This window comes from Dendrobates tinctorius, unplaced genomic scaffold (assembly GCF_039654945.1).
Source record: "Dendrobates tinctorius isolate UK_male_01 unplaced genomic scaffold, ASM3965494v1 ptg000126l, whole genome shotgun sequence".
Lineage (NCBI taxonomy): Eukaryota > Metazoa > Chordata > Amphibia > Anura > Dendrobatidae > Dendrobates > Dendrobates tinctorius.
In genome coordinates this window covers 15,718,899-15,735,635 of record NW_027361794.1, presented here as the reverse complement: position 1 = coordinate 15,735,635, position 16,737 = coordinate 15,718,899, and the positions used below count along the sequence as shown (strand labels likewise).

The window sequence follows — 16,737 nt, the reverse complement described above, 5'->3', positions numbered from 1 at the left end:
GGCTGCCCGAAGCAAATTCATTCTGACCCAGGACCCTGTTTTCTGGGGAGAGTGATGGAAGAATTGCACCGGCTGTACCAGATCGAGAAGTCTCGCACAACACCATATCATCCTTAAGGAAATGGAGCCTGTGAAGGGGTCAACCGCACCCTAATTCAAATGCTGAGAACACTGGAAGAAAACCGGATGGATCGATGGTCCGAGTTCGTAGCTGAATTAGTATGGGTGTACAACAACCGCACGCATCGAACCACCGGTTTCACTCCTTATACCTTGCTATTTGGTCGGTCAGGTAAATAGATCACTGAGCTGGATCCAGAGGAGGACTACCCACGGACGGGAGTGTCCACCTGGATTCGAGAACATTGTCATCATTTACAGACTTTACATCGCCTGGTGCAGACCACATTTCAGGAATTGGAACATGCAGAAAGAACTCTGCTGCCAGGGACAGATCTCCAAGCTGGAGACTGTGTACTAGTACGAGAAAAACATCCTCGAGACAAACTGGAGAACCGGTGGGAGAGAAATCCATATCGGATAAAACGGCGAATTAACTCGGAAGGGCCCATTTACGAAATTCAGCCTGAAGGAGAATAGAACTCCGCCACTCTTATAGTTCACCAGAATATGCTTCGGCTCTGTTTGTCAAAGGATCCTGATTAAGTGGAAGTGGTGCAAGATGCTCCTGAAGTACCTCCACCAGTAGTAGTAGATTGTGAAGAGGAAGAAAGTCCTGAACGGCCACCCGAAGATACACGGGAGGGACAAGTACCTGAATCATAGAATCGTAGAGTTGGAAGGGACCTCCTGGGCCATCTGGTCCAACCCCCTGCTCAAAGCAGGATTCGCTAAATCATCCCAGTTAGATGTCTGTCCAGCCTCTGTTTGAAGACTTCCATTGAAGGAGAACTCACCACTTCTCGTGGCAGCCTGTTCCACTCATTGATCACTCTAACTGTCAAAAAGTTTTTTCTAATATCTAATCTGTGTCTCCTCCCATTCAGCTTCATCCCATTGCTTCTAGTCTTTCCTTGTGCAAATGAGAATAAAGTTGATCCTTCTACAATGTGACAGCCCTTTAGATATTTGTAGACAGCTAATAAGTCTCCTCTCAGTCTTCTCTTTTGCAAACTAAACATTCCCAAATCCTGCAACCTTTCCTCATAAGACAGGGTTTGCAGACCGGTCACCATTCTGGTCGCTCTTTTCTGAACTTGCTCCAGTTTGTTGATGTCTTTTTTAAAATGTGGTGCCCAAAATTGGACACAATATTCCAGATGAGGTCTGACCAAAGAGGAGTAGAGGGAAATAATTACTTCACGTGATCTAGACTGTATGCTTCTGTTAATACATCCTAGAATTGCATTTGCCTTTTTTGCTGCTGTATCACACTGTTGACTCATATTCAGTCTGTGATCTATTAGTATACCCAAGTCTTTTTCACATGTGCTGTCACTTAGCCCTATTCCTCCCATTCTATATATGCTTTTTTCATTTTTATTGCCCAGATGTAGTACTTTGCATTTCTCCCTGTTAAAAACCATTCTGTTAGTTGCTGCCCACTTCTCCAGTTTATTTAAATCTTTTTGAATCCTCTCTCTCTCTTCTCTAGTATTAGCTATCCCTCCTAGCTTTGTGTCATCAGCAAATTTAATCAGTTTACCCTCAATTCCTTCATCTAAATCGTTGATAAAGATGTTGAACAATACAGGGCCCAGGACAGAGCCCTGTGGTACCCCACTTGAGACATTCTTCCAACTGGATGTGCAGCCATTTACGACCACTCTTTGGGTCCGATCACTAAGCCAGTTATGAATCCACCTAACAGTTGCCTTGTCCATTCCATACTTTGTCATTTTTTCAATAAGGATTGTATGAGAGACTTTGTCAAATGCTTTGCTGAAGTCAAGATATACTATATCTACAGCATTTCCTTGATCCACCCAATCAGTAATACCATCATAGAAGGAAATTAAATTAGTCTGACATGACTTATTAGTTACAAACCCATGCTGACTCTGTTTAATCACTTCATTCTTATCCAGGTATTGACATACATGTTGTTTAATAATTTGTTCAAAGATCTTTCCTGGTATAGAAGTCAGACTCACCGGCCTATAGTTGCCTGGGTCCACCTTCTTCCCCTTTTTGAAGATAGGAACAACATTTGCTCTTCTCTAGTCTTCTGGCACTTCTCCTGTTCTCCAAGAATTTTCAAAGATTATGGAGAGGGGTTCAAAAATTTCTTCTGCTATCTCCTTCAGTACTCTGGGGTGTAATTCATCTGGACCTGGAGACTTGAATACATTTAGGTTAGCTAAGTGTTTCCTCACTATCTTTCTGTTTATAGATATCCTGGATTCTTCTATTCCCTTAATAGGACAGTGAATAACAGTTGATGTTACATTTCCTTTCTGAGAGAAAACAGATGCAAAATAGGAATTTAAAAGTTCAGCCTTCTCAACATCCTGTCTTACCATTTCATCATTTTCATCCTGTAAAAATCCTATAGCATCTTTGACTTTTCTTTTACTTTTGACATATCCCCAAAATCCTTTATTATTGCTTTTGACATCTCTTGCAAGCCTCAATTCATTTTCAGCTTTAGATAATCTGATTTGTGCCTTGCAGGTTCTGCAGACAGCTCCCGAGGATTTGCTCCAGTGGAAACGGACGCGTTACTGTCCTCATCTATGCAACCTGACTCGACCACTCAAGGCGACTCTATTACTCCTTCTGACTTACGGCGCTCCGAACGAATAACAGCCGGAATACCACCAATCAATACAATCAGGACCAATTTATTTGACAGCAAACTGTCCAGGGAAAAGAAGACTGCCAACGTGTTTTACACGAACACTCACTCGCAAAATGGCGAGCAGAAGGAGAGGAGGGGGAGTGTAGGAAGATGGACCGGGCCGGTGGTACCTCTCTCACGTCGGTTACGAAACCATTGGGGCTGTCACCATTGTTGCTGGGGGGAAGCTTTCTGACCAGGACAGACCTTTGCACCCGACTGTAAGGGTCGTGACAGAGATAAAAGAGATGGTGCTCGGGAAAGCAGGACACTTGGCGGGAAGACAGAGTGTACAGCAGGAGAAGATTAATTCCCTCTCCGTGGAGCTACGCGATAATTCAGGACCGAGCTGCAGCTCCCCAGCCCATACACACACTGACTGTGAGCAACTTATTTGTGTGTGTCCGTTGACTCCGGTGACTGAGAATCAGTCCTGCACCGCTCCGCTGACTGCCGCGGGCTGTGGCCTAATTCTGACCAGGTAAATCATACAGAGCCGGGTTGCTTCACCCCCCGCCTCCACCACTGAACTGAGTGACACTCCAGTGGTGCCACAGACTACGTCACACCACGTTCGTTGCTCTGGGAATGTAGGACCTCACTGTCATGCCCTCAGCTGCAGGCCCAGTCTCTGCTGTTCAGGGAGACCGGTGCCTATCTCACAGCTCCTCTGGTACTACTCACCCTGTCCGTGGCTCCAGACAATCAGCGGCCCCTTTCTCTGATAAGAACCTGCATGCTCTTGGCAGGTCTCCTGGTAATGCTCTTAGGAGACGCACCCCGCTTCCTGTACATACTTAAAACAGCAGGGCACCTGTTCTCTATTAGGGGTGTGATGCTCTGTGCATAAAAGGCATCCTCCCTTTGAGGGAGGTGCCTGAACAAAGTGTTCATTCTGTGGGATCTCTGCCTTCCACTCAGGCCACATTCTGCTTTGCTCTGCATACTGAAGGCTGTTGCAATATCCTAATCTCTCTGTCTCCTCAGAATCCTCTGCTGGCAGTACCCTCTCCTGGATCCTTCTGGACACGTCGGTTTCTACCCCAGACTGACCAAGGCTCTGATCTTGGAATCAGCCAGTTACCATTGCCGGCTTGAAGATCTCACAGACCTTCCCGGATTCCTGCCACCTCCTCTATTCGGTCTGTATGGGTCGTCCCTTTGGTCCGGGTATCGCGGCATTAAAGTCACCTGGCATTGCGACGGAGGAGCCCCTGTATAGGAGTACACCTTGCCCGGTGCTCCACTACGTGGTTCTGTGTCGTGGTCCAGAGGGTTCTTCCCTCAGGCACCTTTTCCGTTTGTTTGCTTCCTTTAATAAGCATCCTTGGTTTGGAAGCTCATTCTCCTGTCTCTTGTGTATCGGGTATACAGCTACCACTGCACCATCAGTGGTCCAGTGAGTCCACTATACACCTTCACGCCCTGTGGGCGTAACACTCACCTAGAAGAGCCAGGATATGCGCTTCTGTCAGGAGACAGTGCCTAAACTTTCTTCAGGATCAGCCGAGAGACTTCATGCATTACTTACGGCGCTACCGTGGGATTTCAAGCTTCCCCTGCCCGGAAACCATCAGACTGATAAGTTTACCGTTTCATAAACATTAGTACTTACCCTGATACATTACTCAGTTTACTCTACCTCATAACTCTTTCTCTCTGTGTGTGGAGTAACCCCTGTAATAAACCCTTTAACTCTTGCTCTGCCTCCTGCTCATCAGTGCATCCCGCGTACCTGTGATTTCTACATATGTTCCCTCACACTGCCTGCACTGCTGTTCGAAACATAGAAGAAAAAAAATAATAAACACTCCTACTCATTTTTCCCCTGCAAAGGGTTGTCTTCTGAAGCCAGTTCCTGGCTACAGCGTCCAAGTCACAGAGGCGCATGATATCGCTGCCATGTGCCCAGTCACGTGCACGCCGACATCAGCTGCTGACCTCTGATTGGCCGGCAACTTATATTGCGGAGCACGGACCGGCACGTTCCTGAGCTGCAATACACTTCAGCTGGATGTGTGTCCGATTACCCACATTCAGCTGAAGTATTGGCTGGCGTCGGCGGCGTTCACACTACGGCGTCATTTAATCGAAGGCACTCTTCAATAAAATGGTGCTGCAGTGCAGTATGCGCATGCGCTGCTCCCGACTCCACATTGCGCAGCCGTCAAGTCTTCAGTCAGAAGGACACATCTCCATTTACATTATAAATATAATGCATGACACAATACATGCAATACAGTCCACACCCTTACAGCATGAAATTAATTGAAACCAAACAGCCCCCATTATAGTTAGGCTATGATAGTTTCCATGACCATTATTGGGTTTGACATCTAAAATATGAGATGTCAGGGATGAATATTATTATTTGACCTTTGTATTGTGTAAATGATCTACAAACAATGATTGGTTCTACATAAAACTATCCGGTAGGTGAAGGAGCAGCCACTTCCTTCTGTATGTACATGGCCAAGTAGGAGAAGGAGCAGCCGCTTACTTCTGTCTGTACATAACCAAGTAGGTGAAGGAGCAGCCGCTTCCTTCTTTCTGTAATATCCGGTAGGTGAAGGAGCAGCCGCTGCCTTCTTTCTGTAAATATCCGGTAGGTGTAGGAGCAGCCGCTGCCTTCTGTCTGTCCATATTCGGTAGTCTTCTCCTTACCACCACATTGTAGATGAGTCATCCAGATGGTGACATAGCAAGTATTGCTGAAAGAAGTCCTTCAATTTCAGCCTTTAATTACTTGCTATGTTGCTCCAGAGGAAGGCGAAAAATAACCCTGAGGACTCGTTGATGGATTGTCCTCATATCAAGGGAAAAAAATTCCTTCCTGATCCCAAATATAGCGATCGGAATAAATCCCTGGATGTTTGGTGCTCAAATCTACATGGGTGTTATGTGGTGGAAGCTCGGTAGGTTTGTCACAGTCCGGTTAATGAGAAAGTCCAGTTTTGTCGTCTCATCCGATTAATGTAAATCTTCATTCCTGGATGTTACTGGAATGGGGCTGATTGTTATCAGCTTAATAGTCTTGCTGTAAGAAGAGAAATATACACGTCTGAGAATCAGCTCCTCACATTCAGTATATACAGTGTTTTGGGGGATATAACAATAAGAGGTATAGTGGGTAAGTGCATTAATGGGTAGTGATAACATTATGGATGTCCGTATGTGTTATACTTACAAAGTAATATGGGAATGGTGGGTCGGATCTGCCGCACTCCACATCGCTCCAGTCTATAGAGTGGAAGAACGGGTGGGACCTGATGGATGTTATGGCAAATCGGGCAGATGGAGTTTTGCAGAGAAGCTAGAAAATGAAAGAGACCATTAGTCATTAGATTATGTATTATTACTGATAAGTTATTGCACAATGTCTATGGACTGTTCACATCTTATCTTCTATCCTTGTAGTCCACCGTCATCTTTATCCATCTGATACTACTCACCCCTTTTATGATGTCAGTGGTATTAGTGCATATCCCTGGTGGAAAATAAGGGGTGTGCTCACGCAGAGACTGGTGGTATTCGTCCAGTGAACCTTTGCTGTAAAATGGCCAGTCACCTACACTCATCATATATAGGATGACTCCGAAGGAAAAGGAGTCTGCCAGATGGTTGTACCCTTCCTCATTCATTATCTGTGGGAACATGAGATTGGAGAGAAGCTGAATATTACGGGAAGAATGACACACAGAGAATATGAGTACTGGTCTGTGATTAGATGTAAGCAGGATACATAGAGATCAGATTATCCCTCAATCCTGCTATCGGCACCAATCACACAGAGATGATCCTTACCTCAGGTGCTACGTAACCCTTAGTGCCAGCAATGTTCCTCACTAGGTCACCCTCAGATACATTCACGACTGATAAGCCAAAGTCGGAGATTTTGATGTGTCCGTTGTCTTGGAGGAGGATGTTCTCTGGCTTCAGGTCACTGCAGGGAGAAGGAGAAGACACTGATTGTGAGGATTATTCATGAAAATAACTTTCTACAATAGATATGTAAGGAGACAGCAGAGAGTCCCAGGTGACAGATTTATGGAGGTGAAATGATTACCTATGTATGATGCCGTGTTCATGCAGGAATTGGAGTCCGCACACCATCTCTGCCGCAAAGAGTCTGTGGAATAGAAAGTAAAAGATGGATCAGTGGTACATACACAATCATACGGAGAACATGAGGAGATCACACACGTGTCCTTTTCACCTCATTATTTGCTCTTGTTGTCATTCTCTATTGCTCCAGGGCTACAATGTGCAGGCAGCGGATTATTAAGATTCAGTATAAGACATTTACCTTGTTGTCTTTGTGTTAAACATCATTGAATCTTTCATGTGGTGAAACAGGTCTCCTCCGGCCATATAGTCCATGGCTATTGCATATTCCGTAGGTGTCTCCATAAACGCCCTCATAGACATTAGGTAGGGGCACCCGGCAGCCAATCTCAGGACTTCTACCTCTGTAGAGATTATGTGCTCACAAGATCTCTTGTCCATGATCTTAATGGCCAGCAGTCATTCATTGACCGGATCTGATGCCAAGCTGACCTGGAGAAAAATCACAACAGATCAGACCAAACTCCCATCTATTACTTTGTGATATGTCACTGGTTTATTCCAAGTATCATTACATATGAACATCCTGTAATGAATAAGTCCATCCCTCCTGTGTATCTGTGCAGGATACATTGAGGGTCACGGACAAATATAAATTGACACTTACTTTTCCATGGCCTCCTTTTCCAAGATCTTTCAAGAACTCAAGACTGTAAAGGTCCATAGGTTGGCCTGTGTGGACCAATCCTCTGTGTGGAGAAATCTGTACACTGGCATCACCAAGGCGTCGTGCTGGCATGTATGGTGTGTCGATGGACATGATTTCCACTCCGTCGATGGACATCTTATCCATTCCATCTGCAAGAGATGATACAAGATTTATTAGCCCCTTAGTGAACACATGATGGAAATGTTTGTCAGGTTGTGTAGTAAATGTATGGAGCGGGCTCAGGAGCTGAGCATGCATCGTACCAATGCCTGCTGTATTACATAGCTGCCGCCTGCCTATAACTTCAGCGACCAGAGCGTTCTCCGATTACTGTAGTTTATCCATTTCAATGCTGACAATTGTATTTAAACTAAGTGTCTTCCAATTTGTGTCCGCAATTGCAGGACATAATTGCTGGGGTTGATTGTTTGAAATGACTACCTGGACCTGCTAAAAGTCCCTGTCTCTCACTTTCCTTCTCCTGTGAAGACCAGCCTGGCTTAATTTCATATGAGAACATTAATTTATCTATATACAGTTGTAGCACAGTATATAGCACAAGCGATCAGAAAATCACAGGTTCAAGTCACCTAAGGAGGGGATTGTGTTTGTGCTGTGTTCTCTGGATATTGCTTTGGATTCTGCTTGGTACCTTCTATGTCTGTTTGGTTTTTACTTCTACTTGGCCCTGACTATCCGTTCTGTCTCATCCCTGGTACTTTACTGATATCTCTGTGTATATCCTCCGTTTTGCCTGACTTTAAGTATTCCTGTATAGTATTTTGCCTATCTCTGAAAGCAGGACGCTAAGCCCCGCCCCTTGCAGTCACAGGTCCTGTGACTGCTTGCTAAACTTCAGCGTCCACAGGTCCTGTGTATCTGTACTTTCCGGCTGTACCTGACCTTGGGCCCCCCTACAGTGCGGGTGAGTCCCTGCTCAGCTGAGGCTGCACTCCGGCGCTGACAGGATCCTGACATTATAACTGACCATTAAGTTTTTGGGGGATTTTTGTGCAGAGAGTTATGGATCCCATACAGTCTCTGGCTGACCAGATGAAAAGTCTGAGTCAGATGTTTCAGGGTTTATCTCTGGAGCAGCAAGCTCTGGCTCGTTCTCAGCAGCAGCTTTCTGAGACAGTGCGAGGGGCTTTATCTGCTGGGTCTCCGGGGGCTGGGGCGAGGGATGTTGTTCTGGTGTCCCCGGTACCACCAGTTAAACTGCCTGACTTTTTTTCTGGGAACAAAAAGGAGTTCAGGGTCTTCATGGAGGGGTGCAAACTTTTTTTTACTTTGAGACCACGTTCCTCTGGGGATGAAAACCAGAAGGTAGGGGTCATTATGTCGTTATTAAGAGGGTCCCCACAAGCTTAGGTTTTCTCCCTTCCTCCCACTGCCCCTGAGAGAGTGTCTGTGAATGCATTCTTTGAGGCCCTCGGGCACATTTATGATGAGCCTGACCGAGTGCGATTGGCAGAGGACATGGTGATGAGCGTCTGTCAGGGGAAACACTCGGCTGAGTGGTTTTGTACTGAATTCCGCCGCTGGGCCACAGAGGTCTCTTGGGACGACGACGCACTCCGAGGACTCTTTCGCAGAGGCTTTTCCGAGCGGCTGCAGGATGCCTTGGCGTTACATCCCCCACCTAACTCTGTCAAGGACACCATGACCCAGGCCGTCCGGATGGACCGCAGGCTGCAGGTGGAGACTCCATTGTTCCCCAGTGGAAAAGAGACTGCTCCTGAGCTCATGGATGTAGGCGCCCTCTCCCTGAAGGATACGGAGAGGAAACGCCGGAAGGACAAGCAGTTAAAACGGGACATTGGAAAAGGGAGTGTCCTGATTGCCCATCTTCGACCCGGTCGGCGGGAAACGACTAGGTCTGGGTAGTCAACGGGGAGACTACTCAGACCCTCAGGTACCCTTTTCCTCGTTTTCTAAAGTGTTATTTCATGTGGAACTGTTTGTGGATGGTAGTTCTTTTCCCTCTAGAGCCTTCGTGGACTGCGGATCATCAATTAATCTCATTGACTCCCAATTGGTCACACACTGCAAGATAGGGACAGTTAGGCTCAAGGTTCCGATCAAGGTGGTGGCCATTGACTCCTCTCCCCTCACTAAGGAGGGAATTCTCTTTATGTCTGACTTGTTTTCGCTCAGAGTGGGTGCTACTCATGTGGAAAACCTAAGTTGTATTGTTCTGGACAATCTACCTGCAGGGTTGGTGTTGGGCATGCCCTGGTTACAACGCCATAACCCCATTATAAACTGGAAAACATGGGAGATTGTTCAATGGGGGTTTAATGATTTTAAATTATGTGATAAATCCGCACTACTGGTGGAACCTGTTAAATCTGTGTCAGTATCATTTGTCGAGCTGGAAGGTATTCCGGAATGCCTGAAGGACTTCGAAGATGTATTTTCTGAAAGCGAGGCCGAGACGTTACTGCCACATAGATCCATTGACTGCGCTATCGAGCTGGTCCCGGGGGCTAAATTATCTAAAGCCCGTCTGTTTAATTTATCCGGCCCTGAGCGCTTGGCTATGAATGAGTACATTGCTGAAAGTCTGCGCAAGGGACACATACGTCCTTCAGTCTCACCTGTGGCGGCAGGTTTCTTTTTTGTAAAAAAAAAAAAAGATGGCGGGTTACGTCCCTGTCTCGATTTTCAGGAGCTTAATCAGATTACTGTACGGAATGCGTACCCCCTTCCGTTGATTCCTGATTTGTGTAACCAACTATCAGGGGCAAAGTGGTTTTCTAAACTGGATCTTCGGGGGCATATAATTTGATAAGGGTCCGAAAGGGGGATGAATGGAAAATTGAGTTCCTCATGTCCGAGGGACTGTTTGAAAATTTAGTCATGCCGTTTGGTCTTACCAAATGCCCCCGCCATATTTCAGAATTTCATCAACGTGGTATTCTCGGATCTCATTGGTCATTTTGTCGTTATCTACTTAGATGATATTTTGATATACTCCTCCGACAGGCATTCTCATCTGGAACATGTACGAACTGTCCTCCAAAGACTGACAGAAAATCATCTGTATGCCAAATTGGAGAAATGTGTATTTTGTGTGCAAGAATTGTCTTTTTTGGGATTAATTGTATCCGGTGAGTGTTTTCGCATGGACCCCAAGAAGGTGCAGGCCATTTCGGATTGGGTGCAACCCCGAGATCTTAAGGGTCTTCAGCGCTTCTTGGGGTTCGCCAATTATTACTGCAAATTTATCCGGGGGTTTTCGCAGGTGGTCAAACCTCTCACGGATCTAACATGCAAAGGTGCGGATGTGAGAAATTGGACCTCGCTCACAAAAGAGGCCTTTGCGAAGCTGAAAAAATGTTTTATGTCTGCTCCTGTGTTGGTACAGCCAGATCCGTCCAAACCATTTGTGGTGGAGGTGGATGCCTCTGAGGTGGGGGAGGGGCAGTGTTGTCCCAAGGGCCTGCCACTCTAACTAACCTCAGGCCATGTGCTTTCTTTTCCAGGAAGTTCTCTGCTTCTGAAAGATATTATGATGTAGGCAATAGAGAGCTTCTTGCGGTCAAGTTGGCGTTTGAGGAGTGGAGGCACTTTTTGGAGGAGGCCAGTCACCCGATTACTGTGATCACTGATCACAAAAATTTGTCATACATTGAGTCTGCTAAAAAATTAATGCCCAGACAGGCCCGTTGGTCACTTTTTTTTTCTCGTTTCCACTTTACGATTACATTCCGTCCAGGATCAAAGAATGTCAAGGCTGACGCCTTATCTCGTAGTTTTCACCCTGTGTCTGCCCCTGAACCAACGTCCTCCATTCTGCACCCTGGGGTGGTGTTAGCAGGGATCTCGTCTGAATTGGAACGGGAAATTGAGGGGGCCCAGTCGCTGGCTCCTGCGGCGAAGCCAGAGGGCAAGTTGTTTGTCCCAGAGCAACTTCACCTTAAACTCTTGCAAGAGTTCCACGAATCCAAGTTGTGTGCTCACCCTGGTATATCAGCCACGCGACTGGCGGTGGCTAGGATCTTCTGGTGGCCTACCCTTGGTTCTGATATAAAGAAATTCATTTCTGGTTGTGGGGTCTGCGCTCGTTCTAAAAGCTCCCATAGCCGGCCGGCGGGGGAGCTGTTGCCCTTGGAAGTTCCCGAAATACCATGGACCCATCTGTCCATGGATTTTATTACCAATCTTCCCTCTTCCAGGGGTAATACGGTGGTATGGGTAGTAGTGGACAGATTTTCAAAGCAGGCTCATTTTGTACCCCTGTCCGCATTACCTTCTGCTGAGACTTTATCCACATTGTTTGTGCAGCATGTGGTCCGCTTGCATGGGGTACCCCTGAATGTGGTGTCTGATCGTGGTGTGCAGTTTGTGGCTAAGTTTTGGCGTGCTTTCTGCAAAAAATTAGGGATATCTCTGTCCTTTTCGTCTGCATACCATCCTGAGAGTAATGGTCAGACGGAACGCACTAATCAGTCTCTGGAACAGATCCTCAGATGTCTGACTTCTGCTAGACAGAATGACTGGTGTGATATACTGCCGTTGGCTGAATTTGCCTTCAAATAGTCGTGTGAGTCAATCCACTGGTATGTCCCCTTTCTTGATCAACTATGGGTTCAGTCCTCATTTTGGTGTGTTTTCTCATCTGGATTCGGGGTGTCCCGGGGCTAAGGACTTTGTTCAGCAGTTAAAAGATACATGGGCAGAAGTCCAGCGGCGTATATCTAGGTCTCAAGGCAGGTATAAGTTTTTCGCGGACAGGAAACGAACACCTGGTCCCATGTCCCATGTTTCAGGTTGGAGAGAAAGTTTGGCTCTCCACGTGAAACATTAAGTTTAAAGATTCCGTCAGCCAAGTTGGGCCCCAAATTCATTGGCCCGTACAAGATTGTGGAAAAAATCAACCCAGTAGCGTACAGGCTGTGCCTTCCACCCTCTTTCAAGATCCCTAACGTCTTCCATAGATCTCTACTGAAGGCTTTTGAAGCAGTCCGGGGAGAATCCGAGTCTGCTGCTCCTCCGGTTTCGGTTGAGGGACATGTGGAATATGAGATTGGTCACATCGTAGATTCTAGGTTGGTACGGCAGTCAGTATAGTTCATTGGAAGGGGTATGGGCCGGAGGACAGGTCATGGGTGCCGGCCTGGTTGATGCATGCAGATCGCCTGGTTCGTGCTTTCCATGCTAGGTACCCGGGCAAGCCTGGGGATCCAGAGGCCCCCCGTTGAGAGGGGGGTACTGTCATGATACCAGTGCTGGGTGACCGGCACTTCTGGGGTTAATGTTTTGATCTCAGTGCAGACTCTTACCTGCACACCTGGGATTTATTATGGTGGCCTCTCGTTGTTTCTGGGAAAGCTTCTTATAGCTGTCACGTGCCCCCGTCCTGTGTGACGCGACCAGTAGGCCGGTAACTAGGACAACAGGACGCGGCACGTGATATTGTCCTATGTGACACGGCCCGCAGGCCGGTACTAATACAATAAGACATAGGGTAAAGGGAAACAACCTGGGTAACATTAACAATGGTGGGCCCTGCGATAGGGAATAGGGACATGGAGACCTTCTGAGCTCCCCTGAGCCAGTGTCCCTGCACTCCTAACGTTCCCTATGCCGGCTCCTCACCGGGCGCTGCACGCGTACCTTAAACCCTTGCTCGCCCTGACCCTAAACCCTCACTAGGGAATAGGTCGGTGCGGAAACTAATCCCACCGCCGCACTAACAACACACGAGGGAAAAAGACAATACAGGGGGACACCACTTATCTTTATGCTCTGTGCTTATGCTCCTGCAACAGAGCCCCACCATCTTCTCCTCCACCCGGATCCATCACCATACCGGATCCTTCACCATAGTGCAGCCTTGGAGCAGAGTCCACCACCAAATTGCAGCAGTCCAGTACACAGAGTCCCAAGGATAAGTTCTGCCTCTGCCAAGAAGTCAAGCATGCTTGAGTCCAGCTCTCAGCAACCAAGGCGAGCATGCAGAGTGCAACTCTCTCCATAGTCGCCACTCTACAAAGCCATGCAAGCACTTCCCGCCGACACCATAAACTGCGACTCCTCCACACCATGCCAGCACTTCCTGCAGACACCATAGCTGCCACTCGTCCCCCCTGGCAGGGCTGAGCAGGACTCCTATTCAGCTCCATCTTCACCCAGGCTCTGACAAACTCACAATGAAACAATATCACCAGCGGTGATTAAACAACCCTGAGACTCATTTATAGATCCCCACACCAGATTACTAATTAAGTGCACATTAAACCTAAGACTAATGTGCGATACCACTACACACCACCGGGGCAACTTAGAATGAAACACCACGTGTAGTAATTCTAATGACCACCGGGGGCAATCACGTCACTTTGGCAACCAGCTAAAGGAAAAAAAAAGTTCACTTTATCCATTTAAACTGTCAGATCCAGCCTGAATCGTGACAGTACCCCCCCCTTAATGAGGGGCCTCTGGACCCTCAAGACCACTCCTCATTAGGGAAACACCAACAGCGGGGACGCCCAGATCCTGAGTTCACCCCACCACTACCTGACACTTCAGGTTTATGACAAACGCACCACTGATATTGGCAATAATGTTCGTTTTGGAGGCACCACTCATTTCCACTGCGCCGACCTGGGGAACGAGTTTATGTATGTGTATGATTGCTATGAGCTGATCAGACTCCACAACACACTTCCACAAGATGGTATTTTGGTGGCCACCCATACACGCTCGTTCACACACAGGTCCGGACCTGAACGTTTATTGCACACATTCGTTTGTCATAAATTTGGTGAACTCATTCTGGACTCGACAACAGAGGCGTCCCCCTGTGTCACCCCTCTCACACCCCCGCTATTCACCAAGGGACACCACCCTCCAACCCCTTCACCATGAGGTCTGCGCCTCCCAGGGTTGGTTAATGGCGTGGGTTGAGATTTGTCCCTACTCCCCCGCAGCACACCTGCTGCTCACACCAGGAGGAGAAGGGGATAGGAAATGGAGGAAATATACACTCGCTGGTCGCCTTCCTCCAAACGACCAGGAGGGGGCGGCTTTTTCGATGGTATTGAAGATTTGGCGAAAACCCAGAGGACTTTCACACCAGTCAGCTCACCACAGGGACGTACTCCTTCACCTCGGGGAATACCAGGCAGCTCCGTGGGGCACCATTCCTCCCACCTACCTGGGTGCGCCCGCATGCATGAACCAGTCCCGCTCCCCAGCAGCGACTCAAGGGGCTTTAGTGCCAGACCGCAGCCGCCATTTTGATTTTCTGGTTAAGCCAAAGAAAAGGCCCCAGACCCTGATAACTACTGCTGCAGCGGCTCTAACACCATGCCGCTCCTCACTACCTCAGTGAGGCCCGGCAGCAATTACTAACAGGTCTCCACATGGCCAAGGCAAACCAGAAAAAAAGTAATGGCTGGTGATAATGTCACGTGCCCCCGTCCTGAGTGACGCGACCAACAGGCCGGTAACTAGGACAACAGGACGCGGCACGTGATAATGCCGGTACTAATACAATAAGACATAGGGTAAAGGGGAAAAACCTGGGTAACTTTAACAACGGGGGCCCTGCAATAGGGGAAGGGGACATGGAGACCTCCTGCACTCCCCTGAGCCAGTGTCCCTGCACTCCTACCTTTTCCTAAGCCGGTTCCGCACCGGGCGCCGCACGCGTACCTTAAACCAGGGCTGTGGAGTCGGTAAGCCAAACCTGCGACTCCGACTCCTCAATTTCCCTTCCACCGACTCTGACTCTGACTCCAACATATATTGCTTATATTTAAGTGAAAAATTATTGTAGTACAATGTGAACATCAGACATTTAATCATTTCTATGATCCAATAATCAAGATATTTAGATAGAACATAATATATATTTATTGGAATACAACTTTAGAACACAAAAAACTGTAATAAAAAAGTTCACTTTGTCCATTTAAACTGTCAGATCCAGCCTGAATCATGACAATAGCCTCAGGAAGCTCCCATCCCCCGTCAGTTATACTTTCGCCCTTGGCATTGTGTGGTGACCCCTGAGTGTGTTTGTGCTGTGGTCTGGTTGCTTGATTCTCTGTGTATGACTCGGTCTGTTCTCTGGATATTGCTTTGGATTCTGCTTGGTACCTTCTATGTCTGTTTGGTTTTGACTTCTGCTTGGCCCTGATTATCCATTCTGTCTCATCCCTGGTACTTTACTGATATCTCTGTGTATGACCTCTGTTTTGCCTGACTTTGTGTATTCCTGTATAGTATTTTGCCTATCTCTGAAAGCAGGACGCTAAGCCCCGCCCCTTTGCAGTCACAGGACCGTAGGTCCTGTGACTGCTTGCTAAACTTCAGTGTCCACAGGTCCTGTGTATCTGTACTTTCCGGCTGTACCTGACCCCGGGCCCCCCTACAGTGCGGGTGAGTCCCTGCTCAGCTGAGGCTGCATGCCGGCGCTGACAGGATCCAGACACTTCTTCTACCTCTCTCACCAAGGCTCTTCTCCAGTGATTGCTCAGTTTGGCTGGACGTCCAGGTCTAGGAAGACTTCTAGTGGTCCCAAACTTCTTCCATTTAATTTCAAAAATGGTTTTATTGAAATTTATGAGAACAAAATGCTTAGAAGCATATTCCCTTGCAGGGGAATTTTTAACTTATCATGACTTACATATAACCTATAGTGGTAGAGACAAGACAACTACAACAAGAGGGTAAAACAGTAGGGAAGGGGAACGTTAAATCCACAGTGTACATTAAAGTAACTTTAGTACTTTTTCAATAGCCTATTTGTAAGGCTGAGTTCACACGTGACGTTTTATTCGCGTTTCCGCGGCGGTTTTAACCGCGCGATTTTGCCGCGAAAACGCGAAAAATAAGCATCCCATACATCCAGGCTTGGGATAAAAGAGCTCACGCTTCTTTGGACCACGCCTCTTGACCTGCTTGTCCTCGGCTATCGGACCCCGCTGGCACGCAGCACGGTCGTTACCATGATCTCAATACTGGACACTTTCACAGCTCATAACTATCTACCTTCACAGCTGAAATAGTTGTTCTATCTTTTCAGTATACATAGCAGTTCCCAAGTTGGCTGCCACTAGGATTGATTCATCCATTCATAGCGAATACAATTTCTTGTTCTCCATCCTATGCTACAGATCGTTGGCAGTGTATTGTGTAACACTTTTTA

The 16,737-nt window shown here is 47.2% G+C and overlaps 1 protein-coding gene and 1 long non-coding RNA gene across 3 annotated transcripts in view; one reads left to right on the top strand and one right to left on the bottom strand.

Annotated features, from left to right (window-relative positions):
* Positions 1–4,500, top strand: part of LOC141047047 (uncharacterized) — a 39,472-nt gene extending 34,972 nt beyond the window's left edge. Inside the window, exons 2-3 of one of the 2 annotated variants that reach the window (XR_012219742.1) lie at positions 2,635–3,281; positions 3,788–4,500. This is a non-coding gene — a long non-coding RNA (uncharacterized lncRNA). Of the gene's footprint in view, positions 1–2,634 lie in introns of both variants that reach the window. The other variant, XR_012219741.1, reaches the window with a different exon arrangement.
* Positions 4,501–4,924: 424 nt separating this feature from the next.
* On the bottom strand, positions 4,925–7,021 carry LOC141047165 (uncharacterized). Its single transcript, XM_073542121.1, has 5 exons — positions 7,017–7,021; positions 6,605–6,743; positions 6,253–6,444; positions 5,988–6,113; positions 4,925–5,837 (listed from the first exon to the last, which is right to left on the bottom strand). The coding sequence occupies exons 1-5, from the start codon at positions 7,019–7,021 to the stop codon at positions 5,826–5,828; spliced, it is 474 nt and encodes a 157-aa protein (XP_073398222.1). The 3' UTR covers positions 4,925–5,825.
* Between the last annotated feature and the right edge of the window lie 9,716 nt (positions 7,022–16,737).